Here is a 15,363-nt window from a genome sequence, read left to right as displayed (position 1 = left end):
TATTATGACTGCAGGAACATAGGAAGCTGCCATATACTGAGTCAGACCATTGGTCTATCTAGCTCAGTATCGTCTTCACAGACTGGCAGCGGCTTCTCCAAGGCTGCAGGCAGGAATCTCGCTCAGCCCTATCTTGGAAAAGCCAGGGAGAGAACTTGGAACCTTCTACTCTTCCCAGAGCAGCTCCATCCCCTGAGGGGAATATCTTACAGTGCTCACACTTCTAGTCTCCCATTCATATGCAACCAGGGTGGACTTTGCTTAGCTAAGGCAACAAGTCAAGCTTGCTACCACAAGACCAGCTCTCCTCTGTCTTGGAGGAGAACTCTCTATTATGGCATAAGCATTACAGAAAAAGAGAAATGTTAGTCTATTCCTCTAACTCTGGGTGAACCGCCTTTTGTTGCATTTGGTGAACTGCATGTATAGGAGTGCCTTTTATTTCATTTTTCTTGTCATAGAAGATTATTACCTAGCAGCCAACATGCCATTGCACTAGGATACAGTTCTCCCTACCACCACCACTTTCCTTAAACACTGTCTAAGCAGCACAGAAATTCAATTTGCTCAGTGTTGAGATACTGGAATTCTTTTCCTGGTATCAGGGAAGAACGGTTCAAAGATGAGAGGAATAATTACTCTTTTTTTAGTCTGATACCATAGCCAGACTTACTCAGAAGAGAAGCAAAAAAGGTGCCCTTCCTCTTTAAATCTTGAAACAGTTGTTTTTAAATCCCCAGTGACAGCATTGTATTAATTCATATTTCTCCAACAAATGAGGTTAAACCATACTAGGATCAACAATTTATATTATGCACAGCTGAGCATCTGATAGCTAAAAGATTCATTTCTGGTGAAGTAAGAGCTGCAATAATCAAGATTATTTGTCTTTGTATTTTAAGAATTTATTTACTAAGCAGTTCCAATTATATATTATGGCCAGACACCAAAGATCTCCAAGTGTGTCTCCCCTTTGGCTATAGCTTCTCACAGCATACTGTGCCCATGGTGACATATAGCAATGAGTCAATGAAGGGATTAGCTATCAAAAGCTCTTCCCTGAAGGAAGATAGACACCCTGAAGAGAATGGAAAAGTGCACAAAGTAAGTTATTTTGGAGTTGTGCTATTTTTAACTTTTTCCATTCTGGTTTTATTTAAACACAGCAGGTTTCCTTTTATACTAGAAGACAAAAATCAGGGATTGAAGAGCACCAAACCCCCAGACATTGAAACATCTGAACATCCTGGTGTTCTAGTTGAGAAGCTCGCAGAAACACAATCGTGGAAGAGGGAAATAAGAAAGTGGGAGAAGATCAAGGTGAGAATTTGACACCAGCATATTTTACTAGCCAGGGCCTGAAGCTTTGTTAAAATGCAATTAATGCACATACATACACATATTAACTACAGCAAATCCAGCAGAAATGGCAGCCAGTTAGCAGGAAGCAGCATTCCACTAGCAAGAAACAATAGCCTTGTAAAAAAAACCCAAAAACTCACTTTCCTAAAAAGTCCCATACAAACCCCCCTACAGGCTGGCGTGCAAGGACAGCCACCTGGTAGGGGGAGGACAGTCTGTGCGAAGCGTGCTTTCTGAGAAAAGGCATGGCCACAGAAACCACACATATAAAACAACCCAAGAGAGCCAGAAAAGACAGAGAGGAAAGACACAAAAGAAACATCAAGTGAAACATTAGATGATTATGGGATGACAATACAGAGAGCAAGTATTTAGTAGGACGGGGACAGCCAGTCTTCTTACATGTGAGTGAAACTGCATAAGAAAGTCACTTACAAATCGAGTGAATTTTTGAGAATGAACTTACTAAAGAGTTTTAACCAGATTTAAAAGACATAAGAATTAGTCTCTAACTCAGTTCCCTTGAATATTGTGGTTGTTGTTTTTTTCTGAACCTGCTACCTGACCATCTTCTACCACTTCCCCGCCACTGGTTCCCTTTTATTCCTGGGAAATAGCTACGCGAGGACTTTGCACCCTCAATTCATTTCTTTTTCCTCTCTCCATTTATAAAGTGACAGCCTACAGTAGAGGCAACAACAGAGGCTTCGGTTTACTAAAAGTTACTTTTGCCAACAAATCACTCTGTTGAATGTACTAACTTGGGCGGACAACTGCATGAGTAGTACTAAATCAGAAATTCGCTTAATCAGAAATATGCTTAACACCACATTAAAAAAAAAATCTAACCTAGTATATATTGTTCCACAGGGGACAAACAGATGCCTCTGGGAAGTCCACAAACAAGACATGAATGCAGCAGTCCTCTCCCACTGTTGCTCCCCAGTAACTGGTATTCAGAAGCATACTGCCTCTGAACCTGCCTTTATAAATATCATGAACAAGACTATTTCAAAATCATGCAAAATCAATTACGTTTTGCAAAAGTAAGAGGCAGTGATTTTTCTTTTTCCACCATTTCCAAATTGGCCAGATGAGAATGAGCAAAGGTAGAGCTCAACCATAATATAGTTTTCATACAAACAAAGTGGTATGGGCTTCTCTTTAATAGCAACTAGAGCGCCACAAATTCCAGCCATCATTCATGACTGCAGGGTATCTTCAAGGGAAGGAATATTTACATATGGCCCTGATTATCATTCTCCAGAAGATCAGCACACACAAAATTGTTCTCTCTGTAGGTAAGCGGAGAAGACAGACGTGGCAGGATTTGATCATCAGTTTAACGTGAGGAGGAGGAGGAGAGGAAACATTCATTGATTACCCAAAGGGCTTAAGCCTTTTTGGCAAGGGAAATAAACAATCTTCCTAAACAGTGAAAGTGTGGAGATAAAGATTAGAAGTTCTGACTGTAACATGGTCAGTTTGATGTTGAAAAAAAAGCCAGGAAGACATATTGGCAAGAATACAGATTGACAAGAGACTGGGGTTGGAAAAGAATGAGATGGTGGAGACAATTAGACTTGGGAGATGATGGTACAAATCTGACAAATTCAGTTCAAAGAAAAGTCTAAAATGTTTATATTTCTACTTCAATTGTCCCAGCAGACATTTTGGAATGAAAATATAAAGGAAAGATTTATTTCTTTTTAAAATGACCATCAGAATACAATTCATGGAAAAGTTCTCTTAAGGTTTTATTTGGAATCATGGGCTTGGGGGCAGGGGGAGAGAAGAATGAAAATTAACTTGCAAAACTTTACTGTTCTAACCAAACAAGAATAAATGCTATCCAATGAGCAAATCTGAGGAGGTCATCCAGTGGAGTGGTTTCACTATAGTCAAGTTACCAGTGTTTTTCCTAACGAGTTGAGAAAATTGTTTTGGCACATTTGACTAGATTCTACATAGCATAGAAGGAGACAACGAAAGGGTGAAAGATCAAGTATTTGCAAGTGTAGGTCCAATTTGCACAAAGTATTCCCTTTCAGGGGTTACTCTCCAGAGCTTTGGGTGGAATTCTTTACCAGCAGCTTCAACAAACTTTGTCCATAACTATTTACACATTCTCCATTTAACAACATTAAAACATCAGCCAAATGAAAATGGCATCGGTGCTGGGCCATCCCATGCAGCCATCTCATTTCCAAGATTAATAAATCCACCAAGGAAAATTCTGCACAGGTGGTGGTCTCAATCTATGTGATTTTCCTGGCATTTGACACAGTGCAGTTGAATCCATATGAAAAAATGTCAAGGAAACTCATTTTGGCAAAAGAGGAAAAATTAATGCACTACCAAGAAGGAATGCCAAGTGAGGCACTTCCATAATATACCGTTCAAGGCAACAGTAGGTCAAACTGTTGTGTGTGTTATACACACACACACACACACACACACACACACACACACACACACACAGTGGCTTAAAATTGCAAAAATCTTTTAAACGGCTAATACTATTTTGAATGGAAATCAGGGAAAGTGTTTCCATGACTTCCCCCCTCCTCCATGACCAACTGCACTTAGCAGAAAAATATGGGTTTTAAAATAAAAATAAAAATATGGGTTTAAGGGGTAACCACACCACTAAGAAAGTAACACAGAGATGAAAATCCTGTCCCAAAGCCATAAAGTAGTACTCTCCAATCGGATCTGGACACGTCATCTTCTCACATACACAGAATTAGTCCTTAGATCAAAGTGCATATTAAAGATGCTGAATATAATCTGCAGCAACCATATTACAAGTACCTAGTGTAAATTTGCCGGGGTCAGATAAGCATATATGCAATTTAAAATGGTTTGCAAAAACTTCGATCTTGAATATTCAGCATTTCCCCTCCAACTGAATGTGACTTCAGTGGACTTTTGTTCCTACTATAGACACAGCAGGGATGTACACAAAATACTTTGGGCATATCCCAGGGGGTGGGGAGGGGTTACCTTAGGAGGAGACAAGCAGGTACTACCTGCCCCTCCTGTGAGCCTATGCTGCTCCACTGTGTCGCTATACTCTGTAAAGTTCTACCGTGACAGCAGCTGCCCGTTCTGCTGTTGCCTTGCTGCATGTCGATGCCATGTGAGGGATGCTGGGAGCAGCATCTCGCTGCTGTGGCAGGCACCTTAAAGGAGACAGCAGCATGGGCTGCTGCTGTCATGGCAGAACTTTACGGAGTACAGCGCTGCGATGGAGCAGTGGAGGCTCGCAGGAGGGGCAGGTAGGACCTGCCTGCTGCCTCTTAAGGGAACCTTTCACTCCGTGCTGAAACATTTTGGCTGCAGGGAGCTGAATCATTTCAGCGTCTCTTCAAAGAGACCCCAAAACGATTAGGGCATATCCCTAACACACAGCCTCTGAAGAAAAGTGATGTTTCTCAACAGCCAGCAAACTGCACAGTATTCTAAAACTTAAACCAAATTTTTTAAAAATCCCTCACATAACTTAAAGAGGCAAGAAGCTGAAAAACGGATCCCTGCTTGTTCTAACATGATGCTCCCCTAAAATCTCATTTCCTCCTCACCTTTCTAGTTCTGCTATCTTCTTATCTTTATCATTCTTCTCATTTTCCATCTCTTTTAGGATCTCCAGCAGACGATCCACTTCGGCTTGAGCCTTACTGGATTCTTCCCGGAATAGTGCCACTTCTCTCTCCAATTGCTGAAATCGGTCACTCTTCTCTGGACTGGCCCTAGCCTCCAAGGCTGCTTCATGAGCCTGCACAAAAGAGTACCCCAAGAGTTACCTTTCACATCCATAATAGGAAATATACAGCTCCAATGAAGAAACATAACCTCCAGCTATATTAAACAGGTCCATCTAATCAAGTATCCTGTTTGACAGCACTTTGTCAGACGTTTCTGGGAAGGCCAGAACAGGACAAGGAGATCTTCCCCTGAGTTATTGTCTGAGAAGCTTGCTCTAAAACATATACTCATATTCACATGGGGCAGATGGGTGCTGTCCCAGAACATGGCCTAAGGGCACACAATACATTCATTTTGCTGAAGCTAAGCAGGTCTTGGTGTGGCCAGTGCCTGGATGGGAGACCTATGTATGCCACCTTTGGGGATGGGGCTGTAGCTCAGAAGGTCCCAGGATCAATCCGTGGCATCTCTGGGCAGGGCTGGGAAAGAATCCTGCCTTAAACCTTGGAAAAGTTGATGCCAGTCTGTGTAGACAATACTGAACTACTTGGGCCAGTGGTCTCACTCAGTATAAGACATCATCCTATGTTCTTAGAAACTAAAGTTGAGTAAAGTTGTACCATCAAGTCAGTGTTGACTCCTGGCGACCACAGAGCCCTGTGATTTTCTTTGGTAGACTACAGGAGGGGTTTACCATTTCCATCTCCCGCGCAGTATGAGATAATGCCTTTCAGCATCTTCCTATATCACTGCTGCCTGATATAGGTGTTTCCCATAGTCTGGGGAACATACCAGCAGAGATTCAAACTGGCAATCTCTTGCTCGCTAGGCAAGTTACTTCTCCACTACGAGGTTACTTATTACAGAGAGACCGGATTTGGGTTTCCTCCCCTCACAATCTAGACTATGTCAAGCAGAAAAATAGTAGTGTTTTTTTAAAAAAGGCTCTCAAATCAGAAGTGAGCAACTTCAACCTTTCTGGGTCTACTTTTAAAAAGGTAAATCCAACCATAGGTACATACCTACAGACATTTAAAATTAAGAAACAAGGCTCATCTGGGCATGTGCTCAGCCTAGGAATTTATTTCCAGTAACCAGGACTGAGCTCAGTCTTTTCATACACAAAAACCACTACCTGTTTCCCCCCACAAGCTTTTCTGGTTTCAGCAGCCTAATTTAGAGGGGTGGGCAGTCTTTTGTTGTTGCTGTCGCTTAACAACTGGGAGTAAAAAAGCCCTTGCTGAAATAGAGTAGATCACCCAGAGATCTACCAGTAGATCCCAATGTAACTTGTGTACCCTGTTCTATAACAATTTCTCCTCCCATCTTTCCCCCGCCATCAACACCTAAGTACTGCTCCCAGTAGAAGTGGAGAGTATCAACTTGTCTTGCATCCCTGTACGAGACCAAGGGGGAGACCCAAAGTACCAAAGGTGGCATCCCAGCAATGCACAGGTACTTTCCAGCTGCCCATTCCATACGTAGGCCCCTAGAACAGTACTCCATGAAGTGCACCGTGGGAAGGACCTATAGCCTTTCCCTGTGTATGTGTGGGAAAGGGTTGAATCCTGGCCCAAACATCATGCTGGCTGCACACATTGCATGGGCAGTACCCTATTACTCAGAATATGGACAATTTGTTCAGCAACGAAAACTAAGCCAAAAATCTGTCAAAGGTTGGATCGGCTGGCTGCTAAGAATTAACTAGATGAAGCGTCACACGTCATTTGACCATGCATAGCGGTAGGTTGTTGTTTTTTTTTAATCAAACATATAAGTGTGAGCCAAGGGGGTCTATCAGAACAGCAGCTAGGAAGGGGTTAACTTTCTTGCTCTTTCCAACCAGTTAGAAGCTGGATGGGGGGGGGGGAGCGCATGGCATGGCATGGCATGGCATGACATGGCTGCTACTTCCCATGCGAGGGACATTCCCCCTGGAGTCAATGGAAGCTTTCCTTCTGAGGCAAACCGCAGCCATGCTACTCTCCAATTTGAATAAGCACCACGGCAGGAATGAAAGGTGTTCTCTAAAAAAACCCACCCATTTACATCCTGCTCTTCCTCTAACGAGCCCAGAGCAGAGTACATGGTTATGTTTATCCTCACAACAACCCTGAAAGGTAGGTTAGGCTAAGAGATACATGACTGGTCCAGAGTCACCCAGTGAGCTTCATGGCTGAAAGGGGATTAAATGGGGTTAAAAACCCCACCACTCCAGTCCCAATATGCTCCCACCACTGAGATTTAGGTTTTAAAAAACAAACATGCAGGGCCAGATGGTGTGGCAACGTCTCATCTAGTTTGGCCCTCAGAAGAGAGAAGCAATCCAATAAATGAAAGACAGAAAGGAGGAGGTAAAGATGACATTTAGAGAATGATAAAAGAAATACATATGCACGAGGGTATGTGTGCACAGTCACTTCGCCTATGTAAAAAGCTTCCATACAGAAAATGAGCAATCAGGGAAACAGTTTCCAGCAGTGTTCTCTCTAATTTTTTTCCATCTCTGTGTGGAACGAGTTTTGTTCTGGGCGGCAGTATCAAGTCAGTGTGCGCACACATGCATTCAGATGGGACCTTCCTGATTAAACCTGAGCGGGATCTAAAATTAACTGAGTGGACATCAAAAAACTTGTGAGGGCAAGCATGTGCGCACGCCTTAGAGGGAACACTGGTCTCCAGTATAGCCTTTTATGTGATATGCTAGTTTTCTTTCTGAAAGGAATTTGTGGGGGAGCTCTCATCCCCACCTGTATTCACAAGTATTAGACTCTAAAAGTGTATTTTGCTACTGCAATCAGTTTTCTACTTGGACATGTTCATAACATATCCACAGATATGTCCACCATTTTGGGAAAACATGGCTATAGAATTAATGCCACAGATTTAGTGCATCTACCCATGCTAATTTTGTACCCACATGATCCAGAAATGAATACAAGCTTCAAAATTTTCTGTACATATACTCCAGGATCTGCTATAGACCCCCCACCCACCCCAAATTAAGTTTCAATAACTCTTTTTGATTAGTTGGACATTGCCTGAAATTATCCTCCTTCCCTATCAGCTACTGCATCACATTTATAATGTTTAACATCAAAAGTTACATTTGCTCCAGTTAATTCTTTTACATAGAAAAGCAGGTTTTAATTGAATGTGTTCAATAAAATATAAGCTTGTTCCTCAGGGCTTCATTTTGTCTCCAATGCTTTTAAATATCTACATGAAACTGCTGGGAGAGATCATCAGGGGATTTGGTGCAGGGTGCTCTCAGTATGCCGACGACACCCGAATCTACATGTCAGCTCCATCACATAATGGCATAACTTCCCTAAATGCTTGCCTGGAGGCGACAATGGGCTGGATGACGGATAAACTGAGGCTGAATCCAAACAAGATAGAGATGCTCACTGTAGCAAGCTGCAACTCAGGAGATGGGATAGATCTACCCATTCTAGATGGGGTTACACTCACCCAGAAGGAACAGGTTCACAGTTTGTGAGTACTTCTGGACCCAACTCTCTCTCTGATATCTCAGGTGGAGGCGGTGGCCAGGAGTGCTTTTTATCAGCTTCGGCTGATATGCCAGTTGTGCCCTTTCTTGGAAGAGTGTGATCATAAGACAGTGGTGCACGTGCTGGTCATTGACTACTGCAATGTACTCTATGTGGGACTGCCTTTGTATGTAGTCCAGAAACTGCCATTCGTGTAGAATGCTGCCAGCAGGTTGGTCTCCACGTTGTCCCGAAGCAACCATATCACTCATGTTTTGAAAAAACTACACTGGCTGACAACAAGTTTCTGGGCAAAATACAAAGAGCTAGTTATCACCTATAAAGCCCTTAACAGCTTGGGCCCAACAATTCTTTGTTACGAACCTTGCCACCTATTACGATAACTAGGCGAGGCTTGTCTGAGTGTCACTGGCTCGTCTGGTGGCAACTCAGAGGTGAACTTGCTCTGTAGTTGCCCCAGGGCTGTGGAACATACTTCCTGCTGAGATTAGAGTTGCTCCATCCCTGAGGGCTTTTAGGAAACAACTGAAGACACATCTCTTCAGCCAAGCGCTTTAGCTGAAGTTTTTTAGTTTATGTTTTAGTTGAATTTTATTGATTGTTTTAACTGTTCATTTTACATACATTTTAAATGAGTTAATTTGTGTTTCTTTTTGTTATTGTAAACTACTTAGAGACTTTGGTAGCGGGCAATATTAAAATATATTTAATAAATGAAATAAATAAAAATCATGGACTCAGTTTTACGAGTTTTTACTCAGTAAAATTTTACTGAGTTTTACTCATTTTACTCAGTTTTATTTATCATATTTTTATACTGCCTTATATATATACATCACTAGATGGTAATAAACACATCACTAGATGGTAATATTTTTTTAAAATGTTCAAATATATTAAGTGTCCCTTAAAAAAAGATGGAAGGTATTTCCTGTCTAATAAACAGCTTGTTTCCACCACACCCCACCCCAAAAGCAACTTCGTCAGGGCAAATCAATTAGTGACCTTACTGAACATCTCTTCATACTTTCCTTTTCTGATCTGATCAGTTTTTCAACAGACATTGTGACACAGAGGAACTACTTGAAATAATTTATATTACTATTACTGTAAATAAGCAGTTTGTTTTAGTATCAAACATCAAAAGCAATTTAGAGTTTGTGATCATTTCTGCTGATGCTGAAATGTGTGCTAAAATTCAAGGCTTTTGTTAAGAAGAAGTGTCACGCTGCTCTGTAAAACTATATTTTGCAGAAAATTATATTGAGACAAATGTAACTGCAAAAGAGGGGGGCAATGGGAAAGGTCTTGGCTCCTCAGTTGCTGTTCTTTGCCTTATTAATGTGGAATTCCAACCAGATGAGACCTCCCCACCGCCAACCTCTGACACCCCGCCAAATCTCCTCGTGAGAACGATGTACGAGCCAGGGCTTCCCATCCAGCCTACATGGACAGCCGTCCTCCTAGCAAAGAGACTCAGTAGGGCGACTGAGGCCGGCAGTTGGAGGCAACCTGGGCCACCGCGATGCCTGCTCTTTCTTTGGCCCTCCATTCGCTGTGAGGACAGCCAAGCTGGGGCTTTCTGTCTGGCCTACACAGACGTCCCTCTGTGCGCTCTTCCGCCCTGGCTGTCGTCCTTGTGAGGAGACTCAGTAGGGTGATGGAGGTCGGCGGTTAGAGGCAACCTGGGCTACTGCTCCTGTGATGCCTGCTCTTTCTTTGGCCCTCCATCATCCACTGAGCATTCTGTGCCTTCTCTCTCACCGGAACTGTCGCAAGATGTGCTACATGCCACCTGAGATTAGCCATGGACCACCTTAGCATTTTTATATATAGTGCCATCAAGTTGGTTTTGACTCCTAGCGATCACATTCCATGTGATTTCCTTGGTAGAATACAGGAGTGGTTTACCAGTGCCTCCTCCCGCGCAGTATGAGATGATGCCTTTCAGCATCTCCCTATATCGCTGCTGCCCAATAAAAGTGACTACAAGGCACAGTCTGGGCACATAAGTGACTAAGGCACAGTCTGGGCAGAACACCAGTGGGGATTTGAACTAATGGCCTCTTGCACTCTAGGCAAGCTGCTTCCTTGTTGCATCACCGTGGATAATGAGGCATTGTGGCAATGGGAATGGGGGGATTGTTTTATTTATCAAATTTGTATACCACCCTAAACTTCTGTCTTTGGGCAGTTTACAACATAAGACAAATTGACACACAAAAATAAAAATCTAGGGGCAGCTGCAGATGGACCTTTCCAGATGATCTCAATAGCTGATAGGGCTCATGGCAAAGATGTTCTCAAATGCCCAGGGCCTAAGCTGTTAGGGGTTTATAGGTAATAACCAGCATTGAATTTTGCCCAGAAACCTATTGGTAGTCATTGTAGCTCTTTTAGAATGGGAGTAATATGGTCTTCCCAAGATGACCCGGGCACCAACCTGGCTACTGCATTCTGTATCAACTGCAATTTCACGAATATATACAAAGGTATATATAGATATACCTCTACATAGAGCGCATTGCAGTAGTCAAGTCTGGAGGTTACCAACATATGTACCACTCACCCTGTTCTCAGGGGGTTCATCTAATCTGTTTCCAATCTCCCATGGTTGGGCAAGATAATTGAGAGGGTGGTGGCCTCTCAGCTCCAGTCCATCTTGGATGAAACTGATTATCTAGACCCATTTCAAAATGGTTTTCAGGCGGGCTATGGGGTGGAGACTGCTTTGGTCGGGCTGATGAATGATCTCCAATTGGGAATTGACAGAGGAAGTGTGACTCTGTTGGTCGTTTTGGATCTCTCGGCGGCTTTCAATACTATCGACCATAGTATCCTTCTGGAACATCTGAGAGTGTCGGGGGTGGGAGACACTGTTTTACAGTGGTTCCGCCCCTACCCCTCAGACAGATTTCAGATGGTGTCGATTGGAGATTGATGCTCTTCAAAATCTGAGCTTAAGTATGGTGTGCCTCAAGGCTCCATACTTTCTCCAGTGCTTTACAACATCTACCTGAAACCGCTGGGAGAGATCATCAGGGGATTTGGAGCTGGGTGTTACCAGTATGCTGATGACACCCAGATCTACTTCTCCATGTCAGCTTCTTCAGGAGTTGGCATATCCTCCCTAAATGCCTGCCTGGAAGCAGTAATGGGCTGGATGAGGGAGAATAAACTGAAGCTGAATCCAGATAAGACAGAGGTACTTATTGTGCGGGGTCAGAACTCTAGAGACGATTTTGATCTGCCTGTTCTAGATGGGGTCACACTTCCCCAAAAGGAACAGGTTTGCAGTCTGGGAGTACTTCTGGATCAACGTCTCTCCTTGGTTTCTCAGTTTGAGGCGGTGGCCAGGGATGCTTTCTATCAGCTTCGGCTGATACGCTAGCTGCGCCCGTTTCTCGAGATCAATGACCTCAAAACAGTGGTACATCTGTTGGTAACCTCCAGACTGGACTTCTGTAATGCACTCTACGTGGGGCTGCCTTTGTACGTAGTCCGGAAACTTCAGTTGGTTCAGAATGCAGTAGCCAGGTTGGTCTCTGGGTCATCTTGGAGAGACCACATTACTCCTCTATTGATGGAGCTACACTGGCTGCCAATAGGTTTCCGGGCAAAATACGAAGTGCTAGTTATAACTTATAAAGCCCTAAATGGCTTAGGACCTGGGTATTTAAGAGAGCGTCTTCTTCGCTATGAGCCCCACCGCCCACTGCAGTCACTTGAGGTCTGTCTCCAGTTGCCGCCAACTTGTTTGGTGGCTACACAGAGACGAGCCATTGAGGTCATATGAGGAGGTCCATCTCCAGTTGCCGCCAACTCGTTTGGTGGCTACACAGAGACGGGCCTTCTCAGCTGCTGCCCCAAGATTGTGGAATGCACTCCCTAATAAGATACGAGCCTCCCCATCTCTGAAAATTTTTAAGAAACTACTGATAACGCATCTCTTTAACCAAGCTTTCTCAGCTTTTTAAAACTTGTTTTTAAATTGTTTTGGCTATTTAATTGGTGTTTTATGATGTTTTAATTGTTAATTATTATTTTATGTAGTTTATAATTTTTGTTTTGTTAATTGATTTTAATGGTGTTTTAATGTAAACCGCCCTGAGCCTTTTGGAAGGGCGGTATGAAAATGCTAATAATAAATAAATAAATAAATAAATAAGAAACAGACACAGCTGGTGTATCAGCAGAAGCTGATAAAAAGCACCTCTGCCCATTGCCTCAACCTGGGATACCATGCAGAGGTGTGGATCCAGAAGCATTCCCAGACTGCGCACCTGTTCCTTCTGGGAAAGTGTGACCCCATCCAGAATGGGCAGCTCAAAATAATCTTCTGAGTTCCAACCCCGCACAATAAGTACCTCTGTCTTATCTGTATTAAGTCTCAGTTTCTTATCCCTCATTCCACACATTACTGCCTCCAGGCAGGCATTCAAGGAGGATATGTCTTCTCCTGATGATGTTGACAAGGAGAAACAGATTTGTGTGTCATCAGCATACTGATAACACCCTGCATCAAATCTCCTGATGGTCTCTCCTAGCATTTTCATATACATGTTAAAAAAGCACTGGAGACAATATGGAGCCCTGTATGATGACAGACAAAAGTTCACATTTCGAAGGGCAAAGTCTCTAAGCGACATCGTCTGGAATCTGCCCAAAAAGTAGAAGCGGGACCACCAAAAAAACGATGCCTCATACCCTCAACTCTCTCAGACGCTTCAGAAGGATACTATGGTCGAAAGTATCAAAAGCCACAGAGAGATCCAACAGGACCAACAGAGTCACATTCCCTCTGTCAATTTCTAATTGGAGATCATCCACTGAGCCGACCAAGGCAGTCTCTACCCCATAGCCCACTCAAAAGCTAGTTTGAAAGGGGTCTAGATAATCTGTTTCCTCCAAGACTGCCTGCAGCTGAGAGGCCGCCACCCTCTCAAATATGTTGCCCAGCCACGGAAGGCTGGAGACAGGCCTATAATTGCTGCTCCAAGCAGCTTATCCACCTCCTCAGGAGTTACAAACTGGAACTGATCCAGCCTAAGCACATAAAAGGAGTTGCTGGACACCTCCACCTCAGACATGGCAGTAATTGTGGGATCAGAGTCATTTGGCCTGAATACGAGATATTTTGTCCACAAAGAACTCATTTAAAACAGCACAGTGGGTAATTGATGGCTTCAAATTCTGACTCAGGGAAGGAGGGACATGTACTAACCCCTTCAAAACCCTGAACAATTCCACTGGATGTGAGCTTGCAGATACAATACAGGCAGAAAAGAATAGCTTCTTTGCCATACACATTGCTAGAGCATAGGTCTTCAAATGTGTTCTATGACTTTATCTGTCAGATTAAAATTGAGTCTTTCTCCACTTGCGCTCCCATCATCTACCTTGCCACTTCAGCTCCCACAGATCTTCTGTATACCAAGGGGCTAGTTTCAAAAAGGGTTGGAGATGATGCTTAGGAGCGATTGTGTCTACTGCCCTGGTGAGCTGACTGTTCCAATTCTCCACCAAGACATCAACAGGATTACTGGCAGAGCCAACACCAAATCCTTCCAAGGCTTCTTGGAATCCTATTGGATCCAATAACCTTCTTGGGCAGGCCATCGTAGTAGGCCCCTCAGCCCTGCAGTAGTGGACATGGTTGTGAGTCCAAACGTAACCAGATGGTGGTCCCTCCATGACAATGCAAAATATTTGTGGAGGCTGGAAATATGGGAGGAAATGATGAAAAGGGGTCCTAAAAATGATGAAAAAAGTGCCCTACGGGTCTCTGTGTGTCCAGCAATGCCCCCTGCCCCACAAAGTCCCAAATCCACAGTTTTTTTCATGATTTTTCTTGGGGGAAAATTTAAAATACCCAATGAGTCATAAAATGGCTCCTTTTCATAAAAATGGTGGCTGGAAATGACCTCCAAGGTCATTTCTGGCCATCCTGAAAACGTGGATACATGGGTTTTAACCCTTTTTAATTCACAGATATTGAGGTTGAGTGGCAATCAGTGTTCTCTTTAATTTTTTTTCATCTGTGTGAGGAATGAGTTTTGTTCTGGGCAGCAGTATTAAGGCAGTGTGTGCACACATACATTCAGAGTGGGGCCTTCCTGATTCAACCTAAGTGGGATTTAAAATTAACTGAGTGCACATCAAAAAACCTGTGAGAGCGTGCACATGCGCATGCCTTGGAGGGAACACTGGTGGAAATTAGGAGACTGCTGAAATGCGGAACTGCAAATAGTATTACTGTGATTGATGAAGCCGACCTGTAGGGTGGCTGGCTACTTATGAAGCCTGCTTGCTGCTGATTTCCCTAAGGAGATGTGGTTTCCCAGTCGAGGGTGCCTGCTTATAACCTAGTTTCAGCTGCAAAGCAGCTATTCACTGAAAACCTCCTCAGAGCAAATACTTAGAAGTGTCAAGGGGAATTACAAAAACTTCTTTAAATATATCAGAAGCAGAAAACCTGCCAGGGACACAGGTGGACCCTTAGATGATGCAGGCGTGAAAGGAGGATAAGCAGATTGCAGAGAAGCTGAATGAGTTCTTTGCGTCTGTATTCACAGCGGATGATACTGACCATATCCCTGCCCTGGAACTGAGCTTCTCAGGCATGGAGGCTGAAGAATTAGACCAATTTGAAGTGAGGGGAAAGTAGCTAATTTTTAAAAAAAGAGATCATGGGGGGATCCGGAAAAATTACAGTCCGATTAGCTTAACTTCTGTGGTAAACTGATGGAAAGCATACTTAGGACAAGTTGTTAAACAT

At 43.3% G+C, this 15,363-nt stretch overlaps 1 protein-coding gene across 19 annotated transcripts in view; it reads right to left on the bottom strand.

Moving 5' to 3' along the window:
• Window positions 1-15,363, bottom strand: part of ERC1 (ELKS/RAB6-interacting/CAST family member 1) — a 292,154-nt gene that overhangs the window by 179,733 nt on the left and 97,058 nt on the right. For all 19 annotated transcript variants that reach the window (XM_053255867.1, XM_053255857.1, XM_053255862.1 and 16 more), the window contains one exon: window positions 4,947-5,140. In XM_053255867.1, the coding sequence (XP_053111842.1) occupies window positions 4,947-5,140 (194 nt within the window). The remainder of the gene's footprint in view (window positions 1-4,946; window positions 5,141-15,363) is intronic.

The sequence above is a fragment of the Hemicordylus capensis genome, chromosome 5 (assembly GCF_027244095.1).
Source record: "Hemicordylus capensis ecotype Gifberg chromosome 5, rHemCap1.1.pri, whole genome shotgun sequence".
NCBI classification, from domain to species: Eukaryota; Metazoa; Chordata; class Lepidosauria; order Squamata; family Cordylidae; genus Hemicordylus; species Hemicordylus capensis.
Note: the sequence above shows the minus strand (reverse complement) of the source record. Positions and strands in the feature narration are given on the sequence as shown.